Raw genomic sequence first — 27,895 nt, 5'->3', positions numbered from 1 at the left:
AACACGCCACCACCCTGTCCTCCAATGTGCCTCCAGACAAGGAGAGTCGCTGGTTGGATTCAGCGGGCAGGAAGGTGTGCGGGATGGCCGCTACCTCTATGAAGGCTGCCAGTGCATCAGCACTTTTGGGGCGCTATGATCGGGCACTGTGGGAGTCCCTCCAGCAGTTCGCCGACCTCCTCCCGCGGGAAAAGAAGGAGGATTTCATGGAGATCCTGAATGAGGGATTGCTGGTGTCCAACCAGCTGATCAGCGCAGCTGCAGACTCGTCGATCCTGGCAACCCACGAGTACTGCCATGGAGTTAATCAGAGGGGCCACGCTTGGCTCAGATTGACGTCACTGAAGCCTGAAGCCCAGCAGAGGGTGGCCAACCTGCCCTTCTCGGGCGAGACCCTGTTCGGGAAACACGCCGACGATGAGATGGCCCACATGAAGGTGGAGGCTGAGACTCTAACGGCTGTGGGCTTGGAGAAGCCCAAGGACCAGAAGAAGACCTACCGCCCGTTCCAGAGACGGTACGGGGCGCAGGGCAGAGGGCGAGGTCAACAGTCTGGACAACAGCAACAGCAGTAACCGTTCCAGAGGAAGCCCTTCCAGAAACGTCAGAGGGGCAGGGGTGGACAGCAGTCTGCCGCTGCGACCAAATTCCCAGCCGGGTCTAGGCCCTGAGCGATTACTTCCCCGTCATCCGTTACCAGCTCCGGTGGGGGGGAAGTGTTCAATATTTTCTGGCAGAGTGGAGAAAAATTACTCAGGACAAGTGGGTGCTGAATATTGTTTGCAATGAATACAGTCTTCGGTTCATCAGCCCGCCTCCAGCAATACCACCGGTTTGCTTGCAGTTTCAGCTGCGCGAGCTCCAGGCGAAGGCCGATACCCTGTTAAGGAAAAGGGCGATAGAAGACGTCCCTCTGTCCCAAAGGGGAAGAGGTCTGTACTCACGGTTCTTTCTAGTCCGCAAAAAGGACAAGAACGAGTTCAGGCCTATCTAGATTTGCGACAAGCAAACAAGTGGATTCCCAGAGAAAAGTTTTGCATGCTGTCCTTACACAGATTTACCCTCAACTGCAAAGGGGAGACTAGCTGTGCGCGATAGACCTGCAAGATGCATACTTCCACATGCCCATTGCACAGAAACACCGGAAGTTCCTGCGATTCCAAGTCGGCACCAATCACTATCAATACACAGTGTTGCCGTTAGGGCTGAAGTCAGCGCCCAGGACCTTTTCCAAATGCATGGCAGTGGTAGCGGCAAACCTGAGAAAGAACAAGGTGTCAAGGTGTTTGTCTACCTGTACCTGGACGATTGGTTGATCAAGGCATCCTCCTTCGAGGAAGCGCAAGCACACTTCCAGAAGACGTCCGTTCTCTTGAACAAGCTGGGGTTGCACATCAACATGTCTAAGTCTGTCCGACTCCGGTCCAATGCCTACAGTACTTGGGAGCATCCATCAATACGCTGTCTGCAAGCGTGTCTCCTTCGGAGGAAAAACTTTTATCACTCCTTCGGAAGGCTCAGGATCTTATGACCACTCCATCTACGACAGTAAGGACGGTGTCTTCTCTACTGGGGTCGATGGCCTCCTGTATCTTCCTCACACCACATGCGCGGCTACACATGAGACCGCTGCAGGAGTGTCTGGAGGATCAGTGGGACCAGAGGAGAGGAAACTGGGACGACAAGATACAACTGTCTCTGCATGCTCTACAGTCTCTGAAATGGTGGTGTTCAGCGGAGAATCTCCTCAAAGGGGTTCCCTTCCACAAGGACATTCCCACTCAGACCATCGTGACGGATGCCTCTCTCCACGGCCGGGGAGCGCATTCCGGAGAGTTACAGATACAAGGGACGTGGTCCCCGACAGAGTCCACGTATCATATCAATTTCCTAGAACTCAGAGCGGTTCACTTGGCACTGAAGGCCTTTCATCCGTCCTTGCAGACCAACTCTCTGCTTGTACAGATGGACAATACGACCACGATGTATTACCTCAACAAGCAGGGGGGCTCGAGATCGCGCACCCTGTCGCAGGAGGCGCAGGCGATCTGGCACTGGCTTCTTGCCAGAGGACTGATGATAACGGCTACTCATCTGCCAGGTGTGCAGAATGTTCAGGCGGACGCACTGAGCAGGCTGATCCAGGAAAACCACGAATGGGTCATAAACCACGAAGTACTCGGAGACGTCTTCGCCAGGCGGGGCACTCCAGACGTGGATCTGTTCGCCACCGCCGAAAACAGCAAATGCCGTAACTTCGCATCCAGGTACTTCCAGCAGGGAACGCTGGGGAATGCGCTATGGATCGACTGGTCGAACAGCTTTCTGTACGCTTTTCCACCCATTCCCCTGTTTCCGGCGGTGCTCATCAAACTAGCCCAGTCCAGGGCGCGGATGATCTTGATTGCCCCGGAGTGGCCCAGGCAGTGGTGGTTCACGGACCTGCTTCACCGGTCTCTCCTTCCTCACATTCGGCTGCCGTGCCGGCAGGACCTTCTCACGAAGTTCGGGGGGCAGATGGTGCACCCCAACCTCTCGTCTTTGAGTTTGGCGGCATGGCTCCTGAGATAGTACAATATGGCCATTTGAATCTCCCTGCAGATTGTATGGACATACTGAAGGAAGCCAAGAGACCTTCTACTAGGACCTCCTATGCGTACAAGTGGAAGAGATTTTGCATCTGGTGCAAGTCCAAGAACTATGGTCCGACGACATGTAAGGAAGATGTCATCCTTCCATACCTTTTACATTTGGCGCAGGCTGGCCTTAACTGTCATTCCATTAAGGTTCATCTCGCCGCGCTTACTGCCTACAGGAAATGCCCTTCACAGACCTCCTCCTTCCAGATCCCTGTGATCAAAGATTTTTTGGAAGGCTTGAAGAAAGTGTTTCCTCCTGTCCGGCGTCCTTCACCTTGATGGGAATTGAATGTGGTGCTGTCCAGATTGATGAAGGAACCTTTTGAACCTATTCATAAGGCTTCGTTGCAGCACCTGTCCTGGAAGGCGGCGTTCCTCGTGGCCATTACATCAGCCCGCAGGGTGAGTGACATTCAGGCGTTGTGTTGCCAAGAACCTTATACTGTATTTCATGCTGCTAAGGTTGTTAGGCGTACTCACCCTAAATTTCTTCCCAAGGTTATTTCTGATTTCCATGTTAACCAGACCATAACTTTGCCTACGTTTTTTCAGAATCCTTCTCTCCATCGGAAAGGTCTCTACATTCCCTGGATATCAGGAGGGTGTTAAAATTTTATCTGGATAAAACCAAGGATATTCGTAGGTCGGACCAATTGTTTATCAACTATGGGTCAGTCAGGACAGGTCTTGCTACCTCTAAACGGTCCATTTCGAGGTGGATTGTGTCCTGTATTCAATTGTGTTATCTAAAGGCTAATAAGACCTTAGGGGGTAAACCTAAGGCTCATTCAACCAGGGGCAAAGCTGCCACGACTGCTTTGCTACGTAATGTTCCCATTGCAGAAATCTGCAGGGCCGCCACGTTGAAGTCGGTCCATACCTTTGCTAAGCCTTACTGTCTGGACTCTGATGCCAGGGCAGATGCTCAGGTTGGGCAGGCTTCGCTGCGAAATCTGTTCGCACAGTAGTGGTGTTGTACTCTTTCTCTCCACCGCCGCTTTTGTGTGGAGATAGGCTTGCCATTCTATTCACTAGATTATGACTATACACAGAGATCCCCTACTACAGAAGGAGTAGTTTCTGTCCTGTAACTCCAGTTCTGTAGTAGGGGTATCTCTGTTATAGTCATAAGCGCCCGCCCTCCTCCCCGGCGGAGACAAATGTTTATGTGCGGAATGCTACAGGTCTGGCATTATACGCCTTCAAAAAGAACTGAAAGTAAATGGGACCTGCAGGGCATTCTGGGATACTGAGAAAGTTCTAGAAAGTTTTCTTAAAGGCACGGTATTCCTTTTTGAGCCACATAATAGCAGCCTATGGGGCTTGTCTGTCCTCCCCTTCCTCTCTATCATTCCTGAGGCTTTTCTGGTAAAAGGGGAAGTTTTTCTCTGTGAAGAAAACTTGGCAAGCTGTGCTGGTTGTCGTTTTTGGTGGAATGTGGAATGTCTAGCTGAAGTACTGGGCAGTGTAGGCTGTGGATATAGGCTGCATTATATGTCTTTCAATTCTCTCTTAAGTGTCTTTGCAGGACTGCATTTTTAGACCGCATAAGAGATTTTTGATTGCTCCTGAGCGGGACTATTCACTAGATTATGACTATAACCCTTCACCTACTACAAAACTGGAGTTACAGGACAGAAACGACTCCATTGTGAGCATAATTTTGGATGGGAACTGAACCCGCAACTGAGCACCCGCACGCCAGCTGGATGTGACCACTTCCCTGCGATACCAGGAAAATATATATATATATATATATATATATATATATATATATATATATATATATATATATATATATATTCTTGTTTTCACAATGTAGAAAGCAAGCACAGCACTCCGAACGTGGCTCCTGAAGTTTGTTTATTCAGGGTGAGTGCTAGTCAAAGTGTTTCGGTTGCTGCTCGCAACCTTGTTCATGACAGAGTAGCGCCAATACGCATCTGTTTTTAACATGTGACCAAACCATGAAAATAGAAACTAACAAGGGTACTACACATTCTATTGCAATAGTCAATCTGGACGCCATCTTGTAACATAATGCAAGTCAATCTGTGTATTCATTGTAACAATCCTTTATGACATTGCCAGCGCAACATGTATTCAAGCGGATATATCACAATACGAAAAGAATATCAAAGGATAAAGTGCAAGTGCTATACTTCAAATAAACAAGAGGATTATACATCATAAATATCAAAGGTAAGTGCCACTTTAAGCACAGAGCAGATAATATCGAGGGATAAAGTGCAAGTGCGTGTTGTGATATAGCCGCTTGAATACATGTCGCGCTGGCAATGTCATTGTCATGTAGTTCCTATACACCCTTATAGGATCAGTGCTTTTAGACAACATACACTGTAGGATTAGTGTCCAGACTGATTCTAGACACCCCCACCGGGTATGTTAGCCTGTATACCAGCTAGCTCACAGTGCCACTAGAAACCCCTCCTACCAAGGAGAGATTAGTTCTTGGCAACTATCGAACAAGACAACACTGATCCCTCAGGACCGTGGAAATAGTGCAATACTTTTCGCTCAGGCACTCGCGCTCACTTTGCCTCAGAGAGATACACAGAATAAACGGTGGGTACCTTTTTCAATAAGCATTTATTGAACCATCGTCATTCTAGTGTAAAATAGATGTGCTGAAACAACCATTAGACAGTAACAGATATAAATGATTATAAACACTAACAGGGTAAAAGGATGGTAGATTTCTACCATTGTGCTAAAACAATGAATACAGGCAAATATATAAAATACATGACATTAATAATTGCGTACTCCTACAATGCGGCCCTAACTAGATGTACCTAAGTTTACCTAGCATGTATGTGGGTGTAAAGCCAAGAATCCCTCAAGGATAAAGTCAACCCTATTACCTGAAGTGACAGACTGTGGGACCCCGTCTTGGTCTCGAGATTGACACCCCGCAAGGGATGTCAGACCGCTGCGAGTCGTAGGAACCTCCGCGTCAGTGTGTCAACATGGAACTCCTTTTCTCTAACTACTTCAGCAAGACGTAATGTATATATACCCAAAGTGCTACCCTCGGGATATCCTTGCTGTGTCATATCGGAGTAGGATAACGAAAGGAATGACCCTTGTACATAGATATTATGCAGGAGATGGTGTCCTGCTGTGATTCCAAGAATCCTCATGCATAATGAATGAGCCTGGTTTTCAGAGAAAACCCCTTGTCATTTAGGCATTACCGTAACTAGGTAAAGGGTCAGTACTAAAACGTTATGTAGTTTAAGGGTAGGGGAGAATATAGGTGAAGGGTTAGGTGACTACCTGAGCCTATATTGGGGTCCCTATATGAAACATAACATCATAAAGGATTGTTAGAATGAATACACAGATTGACTTGCATTATGTTACAAGACGGTGTCCAGATTGACTATTGCAATAGAATGTGTAGTACTCTTGTTAGTTTTTATTTTCATGGTTTGATCACATGTTAAAAACGGATGCGTAAAGGCGCTTCTCAGTCGTGAACAAGGTTGCGAGCAGCAACCGAAGCACGTTGACTAGCGCTCACCCTGAATAAACAAACGTAATGATCCACGTTCTGAATGCCGTGCCTATTTTCTACATTATGAAAACAAGAGTTTCTTCATTTACGTGAGGAGTCGGCGGACTTCTCCCCATGGCAGCACCACCGGCGATTTGGTAGCACGCCAGCATCCGCCTGTTTTGAGGACGTATATATATATCAACAAAGAAAGGTTGCCCTTGTTGGCACGACCACATGGAGAGTACCTCTTGCAGGAACAAGGACAGCATCCAGGTCAGTATCAAGCGTTTAATCACAAGTGAAGGCTTAACGAGTTTCAAACTTAAGAGTCCTTAATCACAAGCCTATTCAAACAGGATGACTACCAACTGGTGTAGAACCCCTGCGTGATTTAAATATTGAATGTTAAAGTTCCCACCCCAAAGGGCTGGGCTTCTCGCCCATGTGGGCCGCTTGGCATTAAAGGAATCTGCAGTTCTACACATATGATAAAACCCAAGTGGGTGTTGTAGTGTCCTGTGCATTTGAAGTCATAAAAAACCCACTGTGGGCTGATTAAATAATCATGAAAACTTAATCGCTGCCAAATGCATCCTTCGCTTTTGAGCTCTCCGTTCTGTATTCGGCGCCTGAGATTCAAGCGTTGCAGATCCGCTCAGAAGCGGCGGGTCCATGCTCGCGGCCGAGCAAAGCCTCTAATTAATCCTCAAAGATATATATATATATATATATATGTTGCAGATTATTACATGATTATTAAATGCAGTGTTTGACTTCAATGAAGATTCATGCAAGAGAATTAGGGCTACAATTAAGTATATCTTTCTTTTTAAAGGTGCCATGTCTACAGTCCTACACGTTAAAGGCGATGGCTATATGCCCCACTCGTGCCTTTCATTTGGGCGGGTGGGATTTAAGGTGTTTTTTAATATTTATTTTATAGTACCTGTTGGAACCTGGGATGTCAGGTCACCTAGGGTAGCCTGGCCTAGGGTAAGACATGCATTTCAGAGGCACAAGTGTGAAGGTTGCAAACCACCCAGCAGTAAATCCACGCAATGACACTTAAAAAGGACACTACACCAATTTGTTATGAAAATATGTACTGGTTTATAAAAATAATATACTCTGCTCTTTGGTTTCAAAATTTACAACTAAGGCATTTCAGTTTGTCTTGGAAGCATTAACTATACTTTTAAATTCTAAAACATATTATCAATCAGCATTTGCAGTACATTACATTTGGTCAGACCTCCTAACCAAAACTGGCAGGTAACACTTATACTCCAATAAATCAGTTATGCATTTACTGTACTCTGCTTTACTCCTCGGCAACTTCTCTTCACAGCATCACTCTAGGAGAGAAGATCAGCACTTCTAGATTGGCTAAATTAAATCATTAATCAACAACAATAGTGCATTTTATCAGACTCCAGCCTTAGTTAGAAAAGGTTACTACTAAGTGCACTATACTTGTCTCCCACAGCACCTACAACCCCCTCTCCGTGATGCACAGTCACTGAGGATTTCCTCAAGATACTCCCCACTTTATGTAACACAGCTGTGGAAACTAACAGTGTCTGGGTTATACTCTGATAACCTCTAGCGACACTCTCCCCCTTCAGTACACCTCCTTACTTGGGCCAGAATAGGCGGTGGTAGTCTTGTTGTGCCAAGGGACGTGGAAAATCCCTGGGCAGGACAAAAGGGAGCCACACGCTATCAAGATTCCTCAGCCTCTGGGGCCCCTCAGCTTTCCTCTGCGTGGCGCCAAAATCCAGAGTCACAGTTACCGCCGAGTCTCCTCAGCCGCTTTTGGCCTGCACAGATCCCTCGGCCTCCCGCTCACACCAGCCTCACTATGGGCCGCTCGAGCAGGGGAGAGAAGTTCCCTTTTTCTTCCGCCGCCGGGGGACTCCTGGCGCTCCTCCTCAGATCCTCCTCGCTCTGGCAAGGGACGCGCTATACTTCTGGGCATGCGCGAGGCGCTCACACTGCACCGCCTCTCACCTCGCTTCCAGACCCGCCTCCGCTCCCGCCTTCCACCGCGCTGGCTCCGCTGGCAAGACGCTGCTTCTTCCGGCCTGCTCGGTCCTAGGCCCCTCCTGCACAAAGGAGTGGGATCGCTTGGGGCATGCGCGGTAGCGCTCCGTGAACTTCAAATCTGGGGCATATTCTCCACGACGCGGCCGGTGCCCCCGGGGTCCCACAGACGGCGAGATCAGCGCCGCCTCATGAAAACCGGCACCCTTCACCTACAAAGCGCCTCTACAGCCACCACTCGGCGCCGCTCCCCACGCTGAAACCAGGGCAGGATGGTATTGAGGACTAAATAAAAGGGTGGGGGCCACAAGAATTAGCCCTCCTCCGTTTGGGGGAATCACAGCAGAAGTCCTTTCACTGGGCAGAGGACTGCACCCCACAATGCTGTAGTCTCCTTCTCCTGTCCACCTCCCTATTCTTTCAGTCCAGGGATTAGACAGGCGCCCAGGGTCTCCCTTAAACTTCCACAGCGGGGACAAGACAAGGATCCCAAAGGAGGAGTAGAGAAGTGGATTAATTAGGCTGCTTCCTAGTTCAGGAACTCAACCCTTTCACTAGCCTCCCCCCACCTTCCAAGATAGCCTGTCCTCCAGCTGACTCTCTCAGGTAGACAAAATGGTTGCCCCGCATTCCGCCTTATATAGGCTGTCCCTCAGTGGTCCAGAATGGACCAGAAGGTTCTGGAACGCCCTATACTGGTCTATGGGCAAGTTCTGGGTTTGGCAGTTAAGGCAGTTGGTAGCCACCATTTTGTGTGGTTCCAACTTTTCCTGTCAGAACAGGCCTCTGGGCCTGGGGTGAAAACTATGAGGGGGAAAAAGAACACCTATCCCCTTGACCAACACCTATAAAAAGTTAGTGGACAAAAATTATCAAGGGTATAAGGGGCAAAAAGGGGACAAAATAAATAATAAATTGGAGGGACTACGCAAAAAAACCAGACAGGTCTAACAGTACCTAATTAAGCTTTAACTTTTAAAATGTGTTCCAGCATGTCACCCTGCTCCTAGGCGGAGGTATTAAATTGTTAAAGAATTCTAAGAAGCTATTCGTAATCTAATACTGACGGTCTTTTAATTTCTCTTTTATAGACAACTTTCAAACAATACCTCAACCGTGAGCCAATGAAACGAATGTGGCACTCTGAATCCAAAGGGGACCTCATCTTTGACCGCATGCTGCTGGAATCCGTTCATAAGGTAGGCATTTTTGGTTGCCATATTGGAATTCCAGGGTGCATTAACAGCCACTATAATTGAGTGTGTCAAGTATCTTTCAAATAGCTATCCTGAAGATTAATTGACTTATGTTTATCAGCAACATAGTAAAATGCCAAGAATTCACTGTAAAGCAGTATGAGGTTGCCTTTTTTTAACATGCATGATTGTAAGTCTTCATGTTAGTCATTTTTCCACTGCATTGTAATTGCTGCAATGGACTTTAATGATGTTTTCAGTTAACCCATTGGTCATCCCATGCTTTCTGTTACGCTTGTATTTCAAATGGAGCATTTATCGGAATAATGACATGTTAAAGTGGCTTTGCGAGTTTCTGCAGCGTTCCTGATATGTGAGATGGGTTCTCCAAGCGGGTAACTAGCTACTAAGTCAAATGGAAGCGCATCTAAACTAGTAGGAATTCTTTGGCGGTGTGATGTATGCTGAAGGGTATTGAAAACCTGAGGCTCAAAAATCAATTATCGAGCTCCGCATCTCCCAGTAACTGAGGTTGAGGGATTTTGGTAGCTAAAGGTTGGTAAGCGCTTCTTAAATTGTTTAGCACTAGACGATGTGTCAGACCTGCCAGAAACAGGGTGTACCACGCGGAGCTTCAAGTCAAATTAGGTTTCAGGGTGCCCCATGATTCTCTTAGCACATAATAGTGCCCAAAATAGACTGTCCAAAGAAATGAAATGGAATAAGGGTCGTTGGCCACTCTGTGTTTGTTCCCAGTGCAATTTTTTATGTGAGATTAGACCAGGAACCCTGCTGTCAACTCCTCCCTCCCTTCATTTTTCCCCTTTAAACCACTGTTACTACCCCATCCCCTCTTTTATCTCCGGACTTGTCTGAAGGGTGTAAAATGATGGAGCTGTGTTCCCTGAGGGGTTGGCCTCTAGCTCCATGCTGAAAGAATAGGTTGACTTTCCAAGCCTGTAAAAAAGTAGTGAAATCAATGGAGTGCTGAGAGAATAATTGGAACACCACCAAGGTTCAGTTGGTATTGCAGATAATGCTGCACAGGGAGTTGAGGGATGTAGCAAGGTAGATGATTGAAGGAAAAGAAGCAGTTAGCGTAGCGTATTTAGATATTCATGCTGTGCCACTGGTGGCCTAGTAGGACTCCTGGAGTAACTTCATAAGAAAAGCTCTCTTTCCTAATCAGAAATCGGCCTTATCTTCAAAAAACTACTCAAGAATTGGCTCTTCCCTACATAAGCATCATACGCAAACCAAAATATACAGCATATCCCTCTGTATATAAACATTTATTTGTACTAAAGAAAGGTACCTATTTACCAGTATTGCCTTGTATAATCGTGTCCAATAAATGTTGTTGTTTTTTAAAATCAATAAATACATTTTTAAGTACAGCACTTGAAAACCAGAGTTTATCGAATGCATCTTTAATCTACTTATACTTACTTTGTGCATCTATATACTTTCCATGTACTTGGATCTTTGTGTTGATTACTTTCCTCCCCCAAACAAAAGCATATCTAATGCACTACCCTCACCCGCTATCAATGTATTTAATCTACATCTACTTACTTCCTTTATGCATCTATACATTTTCCATGAACTTATGAATCTATATATTTATTACTTCTCATTTAGCATATCTAATGCACTACCCTATTTCTCACCCTATACCTCTCTCAATATATATTCTACCTCAACTCTCTGGCTCTTCTCAAACCTCTTTCTACTACTCTTTCCATTGCACTACCCTATTTCTCACCCTATACCTCCATCAATATATTCTCTACATCCAGTCTGTCATTCATCTCAAACCCCATACCACTACTATGACCCCCCCCTCAAAATAGCCCTTTCTAGACTCTCCCCTACTCTGCCCCTCCTTGCACCTTCTGACACCTTTTTTACTATACTGATCCATCAAAACAAGCCTTTCTAAAATCTTCCCCTCCACATCCCTTTTTACTCATCCCAAGCCCCCCACTACTGCTAAGACGTCCCCAAAAAAAATGAAATCCAAATCCTTCACTCTTCTATCCCTCCACTATTCTTTTCAATCAAAATAACAGACTAACATGTCCACTTATCACATTTCATATGTCACTATACTAATTCAACACTAATCCTTTATGGGTTCTGAGTAGCGTACTATATGCCGAAAAAAGTGCCTCAACACCTCATTAGGGGTAGCAAGCACGAAATAACCCTTTTCCCTCTTCTATCCCTCCGCTATCCATCTCAATCCAAATAACTGACTAATATCCACCACTCAAATTATTTTCATATTTCACTATACTAATTCAGCACTAATCCTTTATGGGCTCCGGAGTAGCGTGCTACTCGCCGAAAAAGCACTTCAACACCGCATCAGGTGTAACAAACAAGCGCTATATATATATATATATATATATATATATATATATATATATATATATATATATATATATATATATATATATATGTATATATATACATATGTCCCTCTTCTACCCCTCTGCTACCCTTCTCAATTCAAATAACCGACTAACATATCCACCACTCAAATTACTTTCAATTGAAATAAGTTTATTTAAACTTGGTATATTGTATACAGGAATATACATTGACACTGATGTTTGTACTCACAGGATGGTTTAATAATTTCATTTATGGTATATGGACCGTGAATTGAGGTGTGACATGTGCTATTTCTATTGTTTAGGATACTTTGGATGTTTGGAGTCTAAATGATAATATATTAGAACACACCAGATGATTTTTACTGGGTGAGTTTTGTAGGATACGCGTTAGGTTTAATTCTATCCAGCAATATATACTTGGTTTGTAACATAATTAATTTTGATTTTGGTAGATAATTATAGGTGTTTGGAGAGACAGACACTGTTGACATATTGCTGGATGAGTTACGAGGAGAATTTTGAAGGTAAACCCGATTGATTCATAACATAGGGGGTGATCGCTTAATTTTAGCTGGCATATTATTTCTGTTTGGATTCACTAGTGGGTCAAACAGGTGCCTTTTGGATAGAAGTGACAGGATATAAGGTATATATTATATGTTACGCCTCTGTTGTTACAGATTGATTGACTTGTTCGTGTTATGAGGACTATAATATAAAAGAGAGATTACGGAAAGATACAGAGGTGATTATTTACCCCCACCTTGCTTATATATCTTGGTAGTAGGGTTCTTTCTCTTTCGTTTTACACTGGGTGCTTATTAAGACTGGAATGGCTTTCTGTTATTTCATTTTTCTCACTTCAAACTCTTCACTCTGCAGGCCTTTTATCTTAATGGTTGGCGATTGGTACTATTTCACATCTAATTTTAGTTACATGAAAATATTTTTTACTGATAGTAGGAAATGTTTTGTTTGATTACAGCCCTGAAGAAGTCGAGGTACAATATATACACGACGAAACACGTGTTGGCTGGTGTAATCAACTTGTGAAATAAATTATAAGGACTTCTTATACAGAAAGTGGACTTTTGTTTGCATTGACTTTGGAGATTATATTATTTTGAACCGACTCCTGAGGATTGGAGTTACTTGCCATATACACGTTGGAATTACTTGATTGAACTGTGGGTGTGCTCAGAGGATATTGTTTTTACTTTCATATTGCACTATACTAAGTCAACACTAATCCTTTATGGGCTCCGGAGTTGCGTGCTACTCGCCGAAAAAGCACTTCAACACTGCATCAGGTGTAACAAGCGCTATATATATATATATATATATCTTTGTCCCTCTTCTACCCCTCTGCTACCCTTCTCAATTCAAATAACCGACTAACATATCCACCACTCAAATTACTTTCATATTGCACTATACTAATTCAACACTAGTCCTTTAATGGGTTCCGGAGTAGTGTGCTACTCGCCAAAAAAACACTTCAATACCCCAACAGGGGTAAAAAGTGCTATATAAATGCAAACCTTTTTCCCTCCTCTATCCCACCACCATCCTTCTCAATCAAAATAACTGACTAATATCCACCACTCAAATTACTTTCATATTTCACTATACTAATTCACCACTAATCATTTATGGGTTCCGGAGTAGCGTGCTACTCGCCAAAAAATGCTCTTCAACACCACATCAGGGGTAACAAGCACTATATAAATGCAAACCTTTTCCCTCTTCTATCCCTCCACTATCCTTCTGAATCCAAATAACTGACTAACCTATCCACCACTCAAATAATTTTCATATTTCACTATACTAATTCAACACTAATCCTTCTTCAGTTCCGGAGTAGCATGCTACGCGCTGAAAAAGCGCTTCAACGCCTCGTATGGGGTAGTAAGCGCTATCTAAATGCAATTATAATAATAATAATAATTACTATGTAAAGTTACAACATGGTCACCATCAAAGTACAGAATACTGTTCCTACACTTGCAAATTGCCCCAGGCAGTGGAGATAGTTCTCTAACAGAGGACAGAGTAATAGAGGAAAAGGAGAATGTGCAAAGAAATTTAGGCCAAGATCCCTGCTGTGGTGAGAGGATTCTCGCAATATGCTTCCAGTCAAATGAGTGTGTGTACTGGCAAGGAAGTTTAACACATGTATTTCTAACTATTTCCTAGATCGACCCATGGTGACAGAATGGGTCTGTCTAAAATAGAGGGAGAGGCAATTGATGAGACGCATCTTAGTCCCAATGTGCTTGCTTTCTTTGATTCAGCAGAGCCTCGAAGATCATGAATAGAGGATTATATCTTTGTGATTCTTATAGCTTATGCTAAACAGAGAAGACATTTATTATTAAACACGAATAGTGAGTACATGGTGTCAGATATGACAAGGTTACATGCACGTTTTGCCTTTTCAGGAGCGGCAAAAGACAAAAGTGGGTTAAGGATAGTGATGCTGCTAGTCTGATGCCTGGTTACTTGCCTTTTTTGGAGCAGTTCGCTGAGATGCAGTGGATATAAATGAAGGGTCCATACAATTGTTTAACCCCATTTGCCTTTTCTTCCATACCCCTCAGTCACCACCTATCTCCCTCAAGGTTAGACAGTCTTATGAGTAATGTAAGTGGAGTTGTAAGGAATGGACATATGGTAAGAATGTATTTTGCTTAAGAAATCTGATAGAGATTTCTAGCCACTGATTCCTTACCTTAGAGTTATCTCCAGGCATCAGACTAGATCTGGAAATGTTTCATGCACAGTACCCCTGCGCGCTTGTAGGTGGTATAGTTTGGCTCTGCATGGCGTTGTCTGGGCCGGAAGTGGCATGTGCAGTGCGTCTGTAGGTGCCACCCCAGCGGGCTGACATCAGTTATTTCCTTTCTGTGCCAGTCAGTGCAGATCCGAACTCTTTTTGTCAGTCTTTTTGAGATTTTTCTCTTGGTCTGGCAAGATGTCCTCTGGGAAGGCGGGCTTCAAGCTGATGGACCCACATCTTGTTTGACTCTTGTGCCTTGAGAGCGACCACGACGCGAAGACCTACGTTGTCTGCCCCACCATGCACCAGAAGGTTTTGAGGCAGCACTCCTTCAAGCTCCTTGCCACTCGATGTCGTGCCGGTCTCAATCCTGGGCGAGTGGAAGTCCTGGGATCGGTCGCAGAGCCCAAGATCCTCGTCGCACTGCAAGTCATAAGTCCCACAAGCTCAAGAAGGGTACATTGAAAAGGTTTGTTGGTCATCGTCTGAGATGAGGAAATGTAGTCATGCGAGGCATGACTGCTGTTGAGCCTACACCTGGGCTGGCTCTGCTCTTCCTGGAGTTTCAGGGAGTCAGGGCAACTCCCACTCCGTGAGTTTTTTGAGGCCATGAACCTCATATTTGGGCGGCCCGTTCCAGCTGGCGCACCTTCTGACCCCTGTGTGTCCGGGAGGGGCCCCCACTGGTTCTCCCCCTGCGGCTCCCCCCTGTCTCCAGTTATACCACCTCAACCTTCCCTGGAGCTGGTCCTGATGCTGATGCTCCTGGCGCCAGAGGCGCCGTCCCCTTTCTCACCCCTGACTCTGCACAAAGCCAGAGGGCACTCAGCCAGGTCCTTGGGCCTTTCCATTGCCCCCTGCCCAGCCCAGTCCACCTTTTGTTGCCATGGAAGGGGCTACCAGATGCATCTTGCCCAGCCACCTTGGCATGCATGCTTTCCATCCTCTACGTGGCCATGGGCGTGGTCCCATAGACCCCATGGGTCTGGCTGCCAGACGTCTAGCCAGTCCAGCACTCCCCCGGCAGCCACAGACTCCAAATTGGTTGAGATTGAGCAGCGACATTTAACAGCTTTTGACCTTCCGCCCAAAGTCTGCGATGTTATCTTGGCAGCCAGGCGTCCTCCTCCAAGACCAGATGGGCAAGTTTGTGACATGGTGTGCAGAGAAACAGGTTTAACCCTTTTTCTGCTCCCCTATCTCAGGTGCTTCTCTTTATCCTTTCTCTTACCCAGCAGGGCTCTGCTCTGGGCACCCTAAGGGGCTGTCTTTCTGCCATCTCAATCTTTCTGCAGTTGGTTGATCAGCCACCCCTCTTCAAATCTTCTGTTGTAAATAGTAAATAGCCTCTTCTCATTGGCCTACCTTGTCGAGGGTTAGCCAGTGAGAGGAGGACCTTCCTTCACTCATCCAAAAGTTGAAGGGGGTGGGGGTCAGATACTGTTGCTGATTCCACCTCACTATGTTTCAAGTTAGAAAGGATGATGTGAGGCGTTACTGATAGTCACCCCATGGCACTTGAGGGCTTAAACCTAAAGTGCCCAGGGCAGACTATCAGCGAAGCTCCCCCTTCGTCATGATGGGGAGGATCCTCTTGGGGCTGTGCTGGCCTGATTGTCAGTGACCTCAGGGCTGTGAGATGTTCAGCCCAGCAAAACTTGGCTCATGCGGTTGGCACATGTGAAGTGTCTGACTGCCGCGGACCTGTTGGGACTGTATGAGCTGTGAAGTTGGGACTCTGGGATTGCTGCATCTGACCTCTTTGGAATGTATGAGCTGTGAAGTTGGGACTCTAGTTCTGCCGCTGACCTGTTGGGAATGTATGAGCTGTGAAGGTGGGACTCAAGACTGCCGCTGATCTGTTGGTAACGTATGAGCGGTGGAGTCTGGACTCTATTTCTGCCGCTGACCTTTTGGGAATGTATGAGCTGTGAAATCTGGACTCAAGGACTGCAGCTGATATGTTGGACTAGCTGCCATGAATTTGAACATGTGGGCTGGGATATTATTGTGTTAAATTGAGGAAATAATCCATCTGCCATGCTATACTAGTGATGAGAACAATAAACTTGTGCTTTTTTCTATTAACTTTAGAGATAATGAACCAGAATACAATTTTTTTTGAGCTGTCTTAATCACCAGGCTAGTGCAGATGTTAAAAATCCTTTTCATAAATGAATAAAATCAGCGTAAGAGAACACCCTGTGCTCTCCCATCCTGCTTGCTCGTAAGGAGTGCTACTGCCATAAGGTACGCGATCTGGCACGTTTGTTACTCTAGGAACCGATATACTGGACACTGATCTCCATATGCATATTGTAACACACCTACACACACCTACACATAGACCTACACATACACACACACGCCCATCTACACACACCCCTACCTTAATATAGGTACCCTGGAGATATCCCTGCAAAGACTGAAGGGATGTGCTTAGCTTACCCATACCTGGCTACCCCACCAACGACTTCCAGGCAAATAGAATAGGATCACGCAATCTCAAGGTCCTGTTGGGAACAAACGCGGACACAAACAGTGTCAGGGATATGGAGGGCTCGCCTCAGAGTTCCTCTGTAAAACTGGCCTTTCTTTCTAGTTATCGTCCTCCTACATGGTCTGGCTTCCAGAACCCACTCCCTCACTTAAAGCAGGGTCTTGCTGCAAACCCCTGCACAACTCCAAATCACTAGGCAACTGCTCTGATAAGTCCTCAAGCCAGACTTTCTCTAGAGAGATTCCATCCTGCAGTCTCCTTGCTTCAATAGACAGCACTCCTTCTCCAGTTGATCTTCAGCCTTCCCTGCAGGGATCTACCCTAGAAACAAAGTCAGCAGTCAAAGAGCCTGAGTCTGGTACCTAGCTGCCTAAGCTACATTGGCTTCTAAGTCTTATCCATAGATGTGAGAATGCCTGGCACCCTGAGCTCAGTATTGGTTTCCCATTTGATCCATTTGTACTCTGAAGTGTTCAAATGTGGGTACTTCTCCAAACTGATCTTGTAGATAGGAGTGTGATTTCCAGAAGCCACGTCGCTGAAGTTGACTTTTTGCATAGTAGGGCAATACTGGTCTAGCCACAGCCACAGTTACACCGATGGGGAGAAGGGGGTAAAGCTGGGAGTGCTCTGATTGGGAATGGCTAAACTTTTAAGGAAAATAAAAGGTATTCCCAACCATATCCAATAATTCTGACTAAACGGACCATCCAGTGGCAATGACCAGAGAGATTTCAGCGCTCATTCCCAGGCTAGGCAAAGAAAATGGTATGTCATCCCCTCCTGCCAAACCCAGCTTTATTACACCTCTCAGGAAGGTTCAGGGTGGTTCCAAGTCTGCTCTCAGATCAGACTAGGACATCTGGACAGCCTGGCCATAGCATTCCATTTTGGTTCGCCATCCACACAAATCTCAAGAGGGATTTGTGTGTCCATTCAGTAAATCACTTACATACGCTCCACACTCACCACCGCACTCACATATGCTCCACACTGGTGCACTTTTTACTCACATACACTCCTCCTCATCAGAAAGGTAAATATGCATTCACAACCCAGTTCGCACATGGATAGTAAAATGGACCAGGTTGAGGTAGAGTTGGCGATTTTCTAGCTTGTGAGGCCAGTGGGCATCTCTCTTGAAAGGGAAAGGCCTACCCCCACCCCCAAACCCCCATCCCACTTTAAATTAATGCAGCTCAGCCTGGTGAACGGACATCGATCACTCTCCAAAGGAAGTATACATGTGAATATTATGTTCACTATTGCAAAATTCAGAAACATTCCAGCAGTTGAGACCAGGACAAGGGTGTATGCACTCTGGAGCACTGTATTGTCTCACTACTATGTCATGTACTGAGAGTACATGCACGATGATGCTGGAGATAGTAGTGTCCTGAAAGTTCATGCACTCTGGAGCTCTATACTGTCTCACTACTATGTGAAGTACTGGGAGTTATCTCACTACTAGGTAATGTACTGATATTTCATGTAGGGTGATGCTGTGGCCTGTAAAGTACTTTGAGTTCATACACAGTAGAGCTATAATATATCATCTTACTGCTACGTAAAGTACTGACCGCTCATGCACTCTGGAGCCCTTTATCATCTCATAACATGTAAAGTACTGAGAGTTCATATTCAGTAATGCTGGGGACTGTAAAGTACCGAGAGTTCATGCACTCTGGATCCCTTTATCATCTTACTACTATGTAAAGTACTGAGAGCTCATGCAGGGTGACACTGGGGACTGTAAAGTACTGAGAGCTTATGCACTCTGGAGCCCTATTACATTGTCTCACTACTAAGTAAAGTACTGACAGCTTGCGCACTCTGCAGCCCTATATTGTCTCATTACTGTAAAGTTCTAAGAGTTCATGCAGGGTGATGCTGTGGACTGTAAAGTGCTGAGAGTGATAAGTGGGAGAGATACCGTCTCCCACCGCACCCTAATAACGAGACTCCACTACCCCGGCATCTGCGACAAGGCCTAGGACCGGATCCACTCCATCCTCACCGGCTGAACACGGCGAGTCAAACTACCTCTGTTCCTCTCAGAACCCACAGAGGTTAGCTGCCCCAGGGTTCTTCCCTTAGCCCTACGCTTTTCAACATCTACATGGCTCCCCTCGCTGCCATCGTCAGGAACCACAGACTCAACATAGTCTCCTATGCCTATGGCACCTCGCTGATCCTCTCCCTCACCAATGAGCCCACAGCTGCCAGATTCAACATCCACTACAGGATGAAGGCTGTTGCCACCTGGATGAAAGATAGTTGCCTCAAACTCAATTCAGACAAGACAGAAATACTCATCTTGGAACCCATCCCTCAGCTTGGGACGACTCCTGGTAGCTTGCTGAATTGGGTAACCCACACTGACCATATATGTAACCTCGGCATCATACTGGATTCCTTGCTCACAATGAACCACCAGATCAACGCTGTATCCTCATCATGCTTCCACACGCTCCGCCTGCTTCAAAACACATTCAAATGGATTCCCAACGAATCTAGAAAGATGGTCACCCATGCACTCATCACCAGCAGACTCAACTACTGCAACGCACTCGATGCCGGCATCACCTAGAAACTCCTCAGGCAACTACAGAAGCTTCAAAATCTCGCAGCCAGACTGTTTCTCAACAGCCCCCGCTGCAGCCACATCACCGAACACCTTCGAGAACTACACCGTTTCCCAGTCAACAAAAGAATTACCTTCAAGCTCCTTACACATGCCTCCAAAGCCTTCCACAACGCAGGACCATCGTATCTGAACCACTGCCTCTCATGGATCCACAAAAGCAGAGGAAGATCCTTCTCCTACCTCGCCGCCAAGACTTGGAACGCCCTGCATCTCCTCCTCAGGCAATCCCCGTTGCTAACCAAATTCAGGAAGGATCTCAGGACCTACCTCTTCGACTGAACCCCTGCGCCCAGAATGATCAGCCTCCCCCCAACCCCCCTCGGCTTGCTTGAGACCCTCACGGGTGAGTAGCCACGCTGTATAAATCCCTTGCTGATTGAGAGTTCATGCAGGGTGGTGCTGGGGAGTGTAAAATACTGAGCGTTTAGGCACTCTGGAGCCTTACTATAATGTCTCACTACTATGTAAAGTACTGACAGCTCTGGAGTTCATGCAGGGTGATGCTGTGTATTGTATAGTATTGACAGTTCATGTACTCTGGAGTCCTTTATCGTCTCACTACTATGTAAAGTACTGAGAGTTCATGCAGTCTAGAGCCCTATATTGTTGCACTACTATGAAAAGTAGTGAGAGTTCTTGCACAATGATGCTGGGGTCTGTAAAGTACTGAATGTTCATGCAGGGTGATGCTGGAGACTGTAAAGTACTCGGTGTTCATGCAGGGTGATGCTGGGAACTATAAAGTACTGAGTTCATTCAGGGTGATGCTGGGGACTGTAAAGTACTCAGTGTTCATGCAGGGTGATGCTGGGAACTATAAAGTACTGAGTTCATTCAGGGTGATGCTGGGGACTGTAAAGTACTCGGTGTTCATGCAGGGTGATGCTGGGAACTATAAAGTACTGAGTTCATTCAGGGTGATGCTGGGGACTGTAAAGTACTCGGTGTTCATGCAGGGTGATGCTGGGAACTATAAAGTACTGAGTTCATTCAGGGTGATGCTGGGGACTGTAAAGTACTCGGTGTTCATGCAGGGTGATGCTGGGAACTATAAAGTACTGAGTTCATTCAGGGTGATGCTGGGGACTGTAAAGTACTCGGTGTTCATGCAGGGTGATGCTGGGAACTATAAAGTACTGAGTTCATTCAGGGTGATGCTGGGGACTGTAAAGTACTCAGTGTTCATGCAGGGTGATGCTGGGAACTATAAAGTACTGAGTACATTCAGGGTGATGCTGGGAACTATAAAGTACTGAGTACATTCAGGGTGATGCTGGGGACTGTAATGTACTGAGAGTTCATGCAGGGTGACGCTGGGGACTGTAATGTACTAAGAGTTCATGCAGGGTGATGCTGGGGACTGTAATGTACTGAGAGTTCATGCAGGGTGACGCTGGGGACTTTAATGTACTAAGAGTTCATGCAGGGTGATGCTGAGGACTGTAAAGTACTGAGAGTCCATGCAGGGTGATGCTGGGAACTATAAAATACTGATTTCATTCAGGGTGATGCTGGGAACTATAAAGTACTGAGTTCATTCAGGGTGATGCTGGGAACTATAAAGTACTGAGTACATTCAGGGTGATGCTGGGGACTGTAATGTACTGAGAGTTCATGCAGGGTGAAGCTGAGGACTGTAAAGTACTGAGAGTTCATGCAGGGTGATGCTAGGGGCTGTAAAGTACCCAGAGTTCATGCAGGGTGATGCTGGGGACTGTAAAGTACTGTGAGTTCATGCAGGGTGATGCTGAGGACTGTAAAGTACCGAGAGTTCATGCAGGGTGATGCTGGGGACTGCAAAGTACCGAGAGTTCATACACTCTGAAACTCTATATTATCTTACTTCTATGTCAATCACTAACAGTTCACACACTCCGGAGCCCTGTGTCTTCTCGCCGCTATGTAAAGGACTGGGAGTTCCTGCACTCTGAATCTCTATATTGTCTCACTTCTATGGCAATCGCTGACCGTTCACTCGCTCTGGAGCCCTTTATTGTCTCACCACTATGGACCGTACTGAGAGTCACGCGCTCTGGAGCCCTTTATTGTCTCACCACTATGTACAGTACTGACAGTTACACGCTCTGGAGCCCTTTATTGTCTCACCACTATGTACAGTACTGAGAGTCACGCGCTCTGGAGCCCTTTATTGTCTCACCACTATGTACAGTACAGAGTCACGCGCTCTGGAGCCCTTTATTGTCTCACCACTATGTACAGTACTGAGAGTTCACGCGCTCTGGAGCCCTTTATTGTCTCACCACTATGTACAGTACTGAGAGTCACGCGCTCTGGAGCCCTGTATTGTCTCACCACTATGTACAGTACAGAGTCACGCGCTCTGGAGCCCTTTATTGTCTCACCACTATGTACAGTACTGAGTCACGCTCTCTGGAGCCCTTTGTCTCACCACTATGTACAGTACAGAGTCACGCACTCTGGAGCCCTTTATTGTCTCACCACTATGTACAGTACAGAGTCACGCGCTCTGGAGCCCTTTATTGTCTCACCACTATGTACAGTACTGAGTCACGCACTCTGGAGCCCTTTATTGTCTCACCACTATGTACAGTACTGCGAGTCACGCACTCTGGAGCCCTTTATTGTCTCACCACTATGTACAGTACTGAGAGTCACGCGCTCTGGAGCCCTTTATTGTCTCACCACTATGTACAGTACTGAGAGTCACGCGCTCTGGAGCCCTTTATTGTCTCACCACTATGGACCGTACTGAGAGTCACGCGCTCTGGAGCCCTTTATTGTCTCACCACTATGTACAGTACTGAGAGTTACACGCTCTGGAGCCCTTTATTGTCTCACCACTATGTACAGTACTGAGAGTCACGCGCTCTGGAGCCCTTTATTGTCTCACCACTATGTACAGTACTGAGTCATGCGCTCTGGAGCCCTTTGTCCCACCACTATGTACAGTTCTGAGAGTCACGCGCTGTGGAGCCCTGTATTTACTCACCACTATGTACAGTACTGAGTCGCGCGCTGTGGAGCCCTGCATTTACTCACCACTATGTACAGTACTGAGAGACACGTGCTCTGGAGCCCTGTATTGTCTCACCACTATGTACAGTACTGAGAGTCACGCGCTGTGGAGCCCTTTGTCTCGCCACTATGTACAGTACTGAGAGTCACAAGCTCTGGGGCCCTTTATGGTGTCGCCACGATGTACAGTACTGAGAGTCACGCGCTGTGAAGCCCTTTGTCTAACCACTATGTACAGTACTGAGTGTCAGGTGCGCCGGAGCCCTGTATTGTCTCACCACTATGTACAGTACTAAGAGACACGCGCTGTGGAGCCCTAATTTACTCACCACTATGTACAGTACTGAGAGTCGCGTGCTGTGGAGCCCTGTATTTACTCACCACTATGTACAGTACTGAGAGTCACGCACTCTGGAGCCCTTTGTTGTCTCACCACCATGTACAGTACTGAGTCACGCGCTCTGGAGCCCTTTATTGTCTCACCACTATGTACAGTACTGAGAGTTCACGCGCTGTGGAGCCCTGTATTGTCTCACCACTATGTACAGTACTGAGAGTCGCGCGCTGTGGAGCCCCGTATTTACTCACCGCTATGTACAGTACTGAGAGTCACACGCTCTGGAGCCCTTTGTTGTCTCACCACTATGTACAGTACTGAGAGACATGCGCTCTGGAGCCCTGTATTTACTCACCACTATGTACAGTACTGAGAGTCACGCGCTCTGGAGCCCTTTATTGTCTCACCACTATGTACAGTACTGAGAGACACGCGCTCTGGAGCCCTGTATTTACTCACCACTATGTACAGTACTGAGAGTCACGCGCTCTGGAGCCCTTTGTTGTCTCACCACTATGTACAGTACTGAGAGACACGCGCTCTGGAGCCCTGTATTTACTCACCACTATGTACAGTACTGAGTCACGCGCTCTGGAGCCCTTTATTGTCTCACCACTATGTACAGTACTGAGAGACACGTGCTCTGGAGCCCTGTATTTACTCACCACTATGTACAGTACTGAGAGTCATGCACTCTGGAGCCCTTTGTTGTCTCACCACTATGTACAGTACTGAGAGTTCACGCGCTCTGGAGCCCTTTGTCTCACCACTATGTACAGTACTGAGAGTTCACGCGCTCTGGAGCCCTTTATTGTCTCACCACTATGTACAGTACTGAGAGTTCACGCGCTCTGGAGCCCTGTATTGTCTCACCACTATGTACAGTACTGAGAGTCGCGCGCTGTGGAGCCCCGTATTTACTCACCACTATGTACAGTACTGAGAGTCACACGCTGTGGAGCCCGTTATTGTCTCACCACTATGTACAGTACTGAGAAACACGCGCTCTGGAGCCCTGTATTTACTCACCACTATGTACAGTACTGAGAGTCACGCGCTCTGGAGCCCTTTGTTGTCTCACCACTATGTACAGTACTGAGAGTCAAGCACTCTGGAGCCCTTTGTTGTCTCACCACTATGTACAGTACTGAGAGACACGCGCTCTGGAGCCCTGTATTTACTCACCACTATGTACAGTACTGAGAGTCACGCGCTCTGGAGCCCTGTATTTACTCACCACTATGTACAGTACTGAGAGTCACGCGCTCTGGAGCCCTTTGTTGTCTCACCACTGTGTACAGTACTGAGAGTCACGCGCTCTGGAGCCCTGTATTTACTCACCACTATGTACAGTACTGAGAGACACGCGCTCTGGAGCCCTGTATGTTCGAGGCATGTGGGCTGCTAAATTCATATCTAGTGCATAGATCGCCGCCTAGTGTTGGGTCCGGATGATTGCACATTGTTGTCCTGGAAGAGTCTTCGAAGTATCACGAGATAGGTGGCTCCTCCCCTGGACTACAGTGCGCATGGGCATCGGCTCCATCCCCAGATTGTTTTTTTCCGCCATTGGGTTCGGATGTGATTTCGACGCCTCCTTGTCGGAATCGAACACTTACTTCCTTAAGGCCAAAAGGCCTTCGATACTCGCGTCGGTATTGTTGCGAACGGTCCCGAGCATCGTCCGACTCTTTGCGTCGGACTTCTGGGGAGTTGCTACTCTTCGGACATCGAGGCCCTGTACTCGCAGCGAGACACCGACGACATCATCATGGAACGGAGTCCGTTCAAGCGCTGCCCCGTGTGTGAGTCCAAGTACCCACACATCGACGTGCATCCAGTTTGTAATAAATGTCTCTCGCCGGATCACGACGAGGACAACTGCATGGCCTGCTCCAAATTCAGGTCAAAGAAAACTCTCAAGCATCGGCGCGCGGCACGCCTGGAGGCCTTGCACGCAGCACCGGCACCCGACGACATATTCGACGACCCCGCAGAAGTCGGCCGAAGCCATCATCTTCAAATTTCACCGCCATCAACGGAGGTCGAGGCCGATCCAGACGAATACATCGAAGGACAGAGCCAAGACCTTGAATACGTCGATGAGGTAGGGGACGACGAAGAAGTCTTTGGGGCCGCGGAAGATAGCTCAGGGGATGAGCTATGCCCCGAAAGTTACTCCACTCAGGCTCAGGTCACGGGATCGCCACTCGGCCTTACCCACGACCCTGCACCGCTATCCCCAGCCCCGCCTTCGGGCCCGGCCACGGATACACCGGAGGAGCCATTGTTGCGCGTATCGAAACTGAAACCGCAACCAGTACAGTCGACAACATCTAAGATGGCCGACGTCACGCCTAAACCGAAATCGAAACCTACGGTCTCGACAACATCTAAGATGGCCGAAGGCACGTCGAAAACGAAACAGAAACAAACGGCATCGACGACGTCTAAAATGGCCGACGTTCGGTGCACAATTACGAAGCCGGCTCCGTCTTCGACTCAGTCGACCTTAAGCCCTACAAAGCCGAAGAAGGCCGTCGAGTCACCGGCGCCACACGCGGTGGCCAAGGACACGTCCTCGAAGAAGGTCGTCCATCACGTCTCGACAGCTGGAGCGTCAACCTCCAAACAGGCGGTCGAAGCGAAGACCCATACAGGCCAAGATCCGAAAGCCGGAGCCAGTACTCCTCGGCACAAAGACACCGGATCTGCATCTAAGGCGTCGGCGCCGAAGAAAGCTGCAGGGCAGCGAACCATTGGAGTCGAGGATTCATCGGTGCCTTCTTCTGCCACGCCAAAGGCCTCCAAAGCGGACAAACATGAAGCATCGGTCGTCAAACCCTCGGCTTCATTTACTAAACAGGTCACCGAGTCGCTCAAGAGGATTCGGGAGAAAGCCCTGCTGTCAACAAAGACTGCGCCATCGGATCCGAAAACGATGGAGCCACCTGCCAAAAAGGCGACGAAACTTATCTACACACTACCGCCAAAGGTGCCACCAAAGGCGTTTGCACCCCAAACGGTGCCAAAGACCTCGGGGTCTTCGGAACATTACACGTCCAGTGCTATTTTGCCTCGCCAAACAGCATCTGAAGAAGACTGTGAGCATTATATCGATGCACACACAGGGAAGATGACACTTTATAAAAGAAAGATCAGTTCCCAGCCACTGGAGTCATTTGTAATTCCACTGAAAAAGAAAAGGCAAACACAGGACATACCTGCCCTTGTTGAACCTCTGCAACCTCCCCCAAGGAGGAGTCCAACACCTTCCCCCAACCAATCAGGGGGTGAGGATGATGACCAAGATGAACAATACAACTTCCCTACTGGCAATGACCCTGATGTGAATCAGGACTCGTATGACGACGCTGGGGACCAGGGAAGTCATCAGGTGGTGCAGGACCCACAAGGTTTTGGGGCACGTACATCACCAACTGAGGATTCAGCAGCTTTCAATGCTTTGATTGAGAGGGCAGCTGCAAATCATAATGTAGATATGCATGCTGACCCAGTGGAAGAGGATTTCCTGTTTGACACTTTCTCTGTCTCCGAAAGAACAGTCAAAACACTTCCTATGTTGAAAGGTGTCCTTAAACATGCGCCAGAGATCTTTAAAGAACCTACAAGAGCGAGAGTGGTAAACCCACGTATTGAAAAAAAATACAGGCCTGCGCCTGGGGACCCTGCCTATATTCGGGGACAGTTGCCTCTGGATTCGTTGGTGGTCGCAAATGCCCGCAAGAGGGCAAACTCCCAAACAACTGGTGAAGCTCCTCCCCCAGACAAGGAGTCGAAAGTGCTTGAGGCATCTGGCAAGAGGGTGGCTGCGCAGGCTGCTAATGTATGGCGTATCGCAAACACACAGGCACTGTTAGCGCGTTACGATAGGGCGCATTACGACACCCTAGAACAGCTCCTTCAACATCTGCCTGATGAGTATAAAGAAGCTGGAGAAATGCTCATACAAGAGGGAAAGCTTATATCAAACGCTGCAATAAAATGCGCTCTTGATGTAGCGGACGCAGCGGCTAGGGGAATTAACACTAGCGTCATGCTAAGGTGCCAAGCCTGGCTTCGTATATCTGGATTTAAGCCTGATATCCAATCTACAATCCTCAACCAGCCAGTCAATCCTGACAGACTGTTTGGTCCGGATGTAGACACCACACTTGAAAAGATTAAAAAGGACAACGAGACTGCTAAGTCCATGGGGGCACTTCAATCACAACAGTTCAGGGGCAACACTTTTCGTCGCTCAGGTGCGCGTAGTGTTACCAGAGGACACATGGGACAACAAACACAATTCACGAAAGGTGGTGCGCAATCCTCGTACCCCAAGCAAGGTAGAGGGGGTTACCTAGGTAACAGTGCCAAGGGCAGAGGCAGAGGGAACACCAACTCCCGTTCCTCTGCCGCAAACAAACAGTGACTCCCTGTCACTGCCCCCCGACCATCCAACACCTGTCGGGGGTAGACTCCAGCAGTTCCTGCCGGTTTGGTCGTCCATCACCACGGACAGGTGGGTGAGAAAACTAATCCAGTACGGGTATTGTTTAGAGTTAACTTCCACTCCTCCCAACATTCCCCCAAGGCACCGTCCTATGTCGGCAGAGCACTTGCACTTATTGCAGCAGGAAGTGCTAGTAATGCTGCAAAAAGGAGCAATCGAACTCGTGCCAGTGGAGGAGGAAGGAACAGGGGTCTATTCCCTGTACTTCCTCATCCCAAAAAAGGACGGATCCCTCAGACCCATTCTGGATCTACGCCCGCTCAACATGTATATACTGTCAGAACATTTCCACATGCTGACACTGCAACAGATACTT

At 47.2% G+C, this 27,895-nt stretch overlaps 1 protein-coding gene across 2 annotated transcripts in view; it reads left to right on the top strand.

The window, feature by feature from the left end:
- GTF3C2 (general transcription factor IIIC subunit 2) overlaps positions 1-27,895 on the top strand; it is a 718,613-nt gene that overhangs the window by 611,010 nt on the left and 79,708 nt on the right. For both annotated transcript variants that reach the window (XM_078650100.1, XM_078650097.1), the window contains exon 17: positions 9,297-9,404. In XM_078650100.1, coding sequence (XP_078506226.1) covers positions 9,297-9,404 — 108 coding nt within the window. The remainder of the gene's footprint in view (positions 1-9,296; positions 9,405-27,895) is intronic.

The sequence above is a fragment of the Lissotriton helveticus genome, chromosome 6 (assembly GCF_964261635.1).
Source record: "Lissotriton helveticus chromosome 6, aLisHel1.1, whole genome shotgun sequence".
Classification (NCBI taxonomy): Eukaryota; Metazoa; Chordata; class Amphibia; order Caudata; family Salamandridae; genus Lissotriton; species Lissotriton helveticus.
This window is presented reverse-complemented; position numbering and strand designations above follow the sequence as displayed.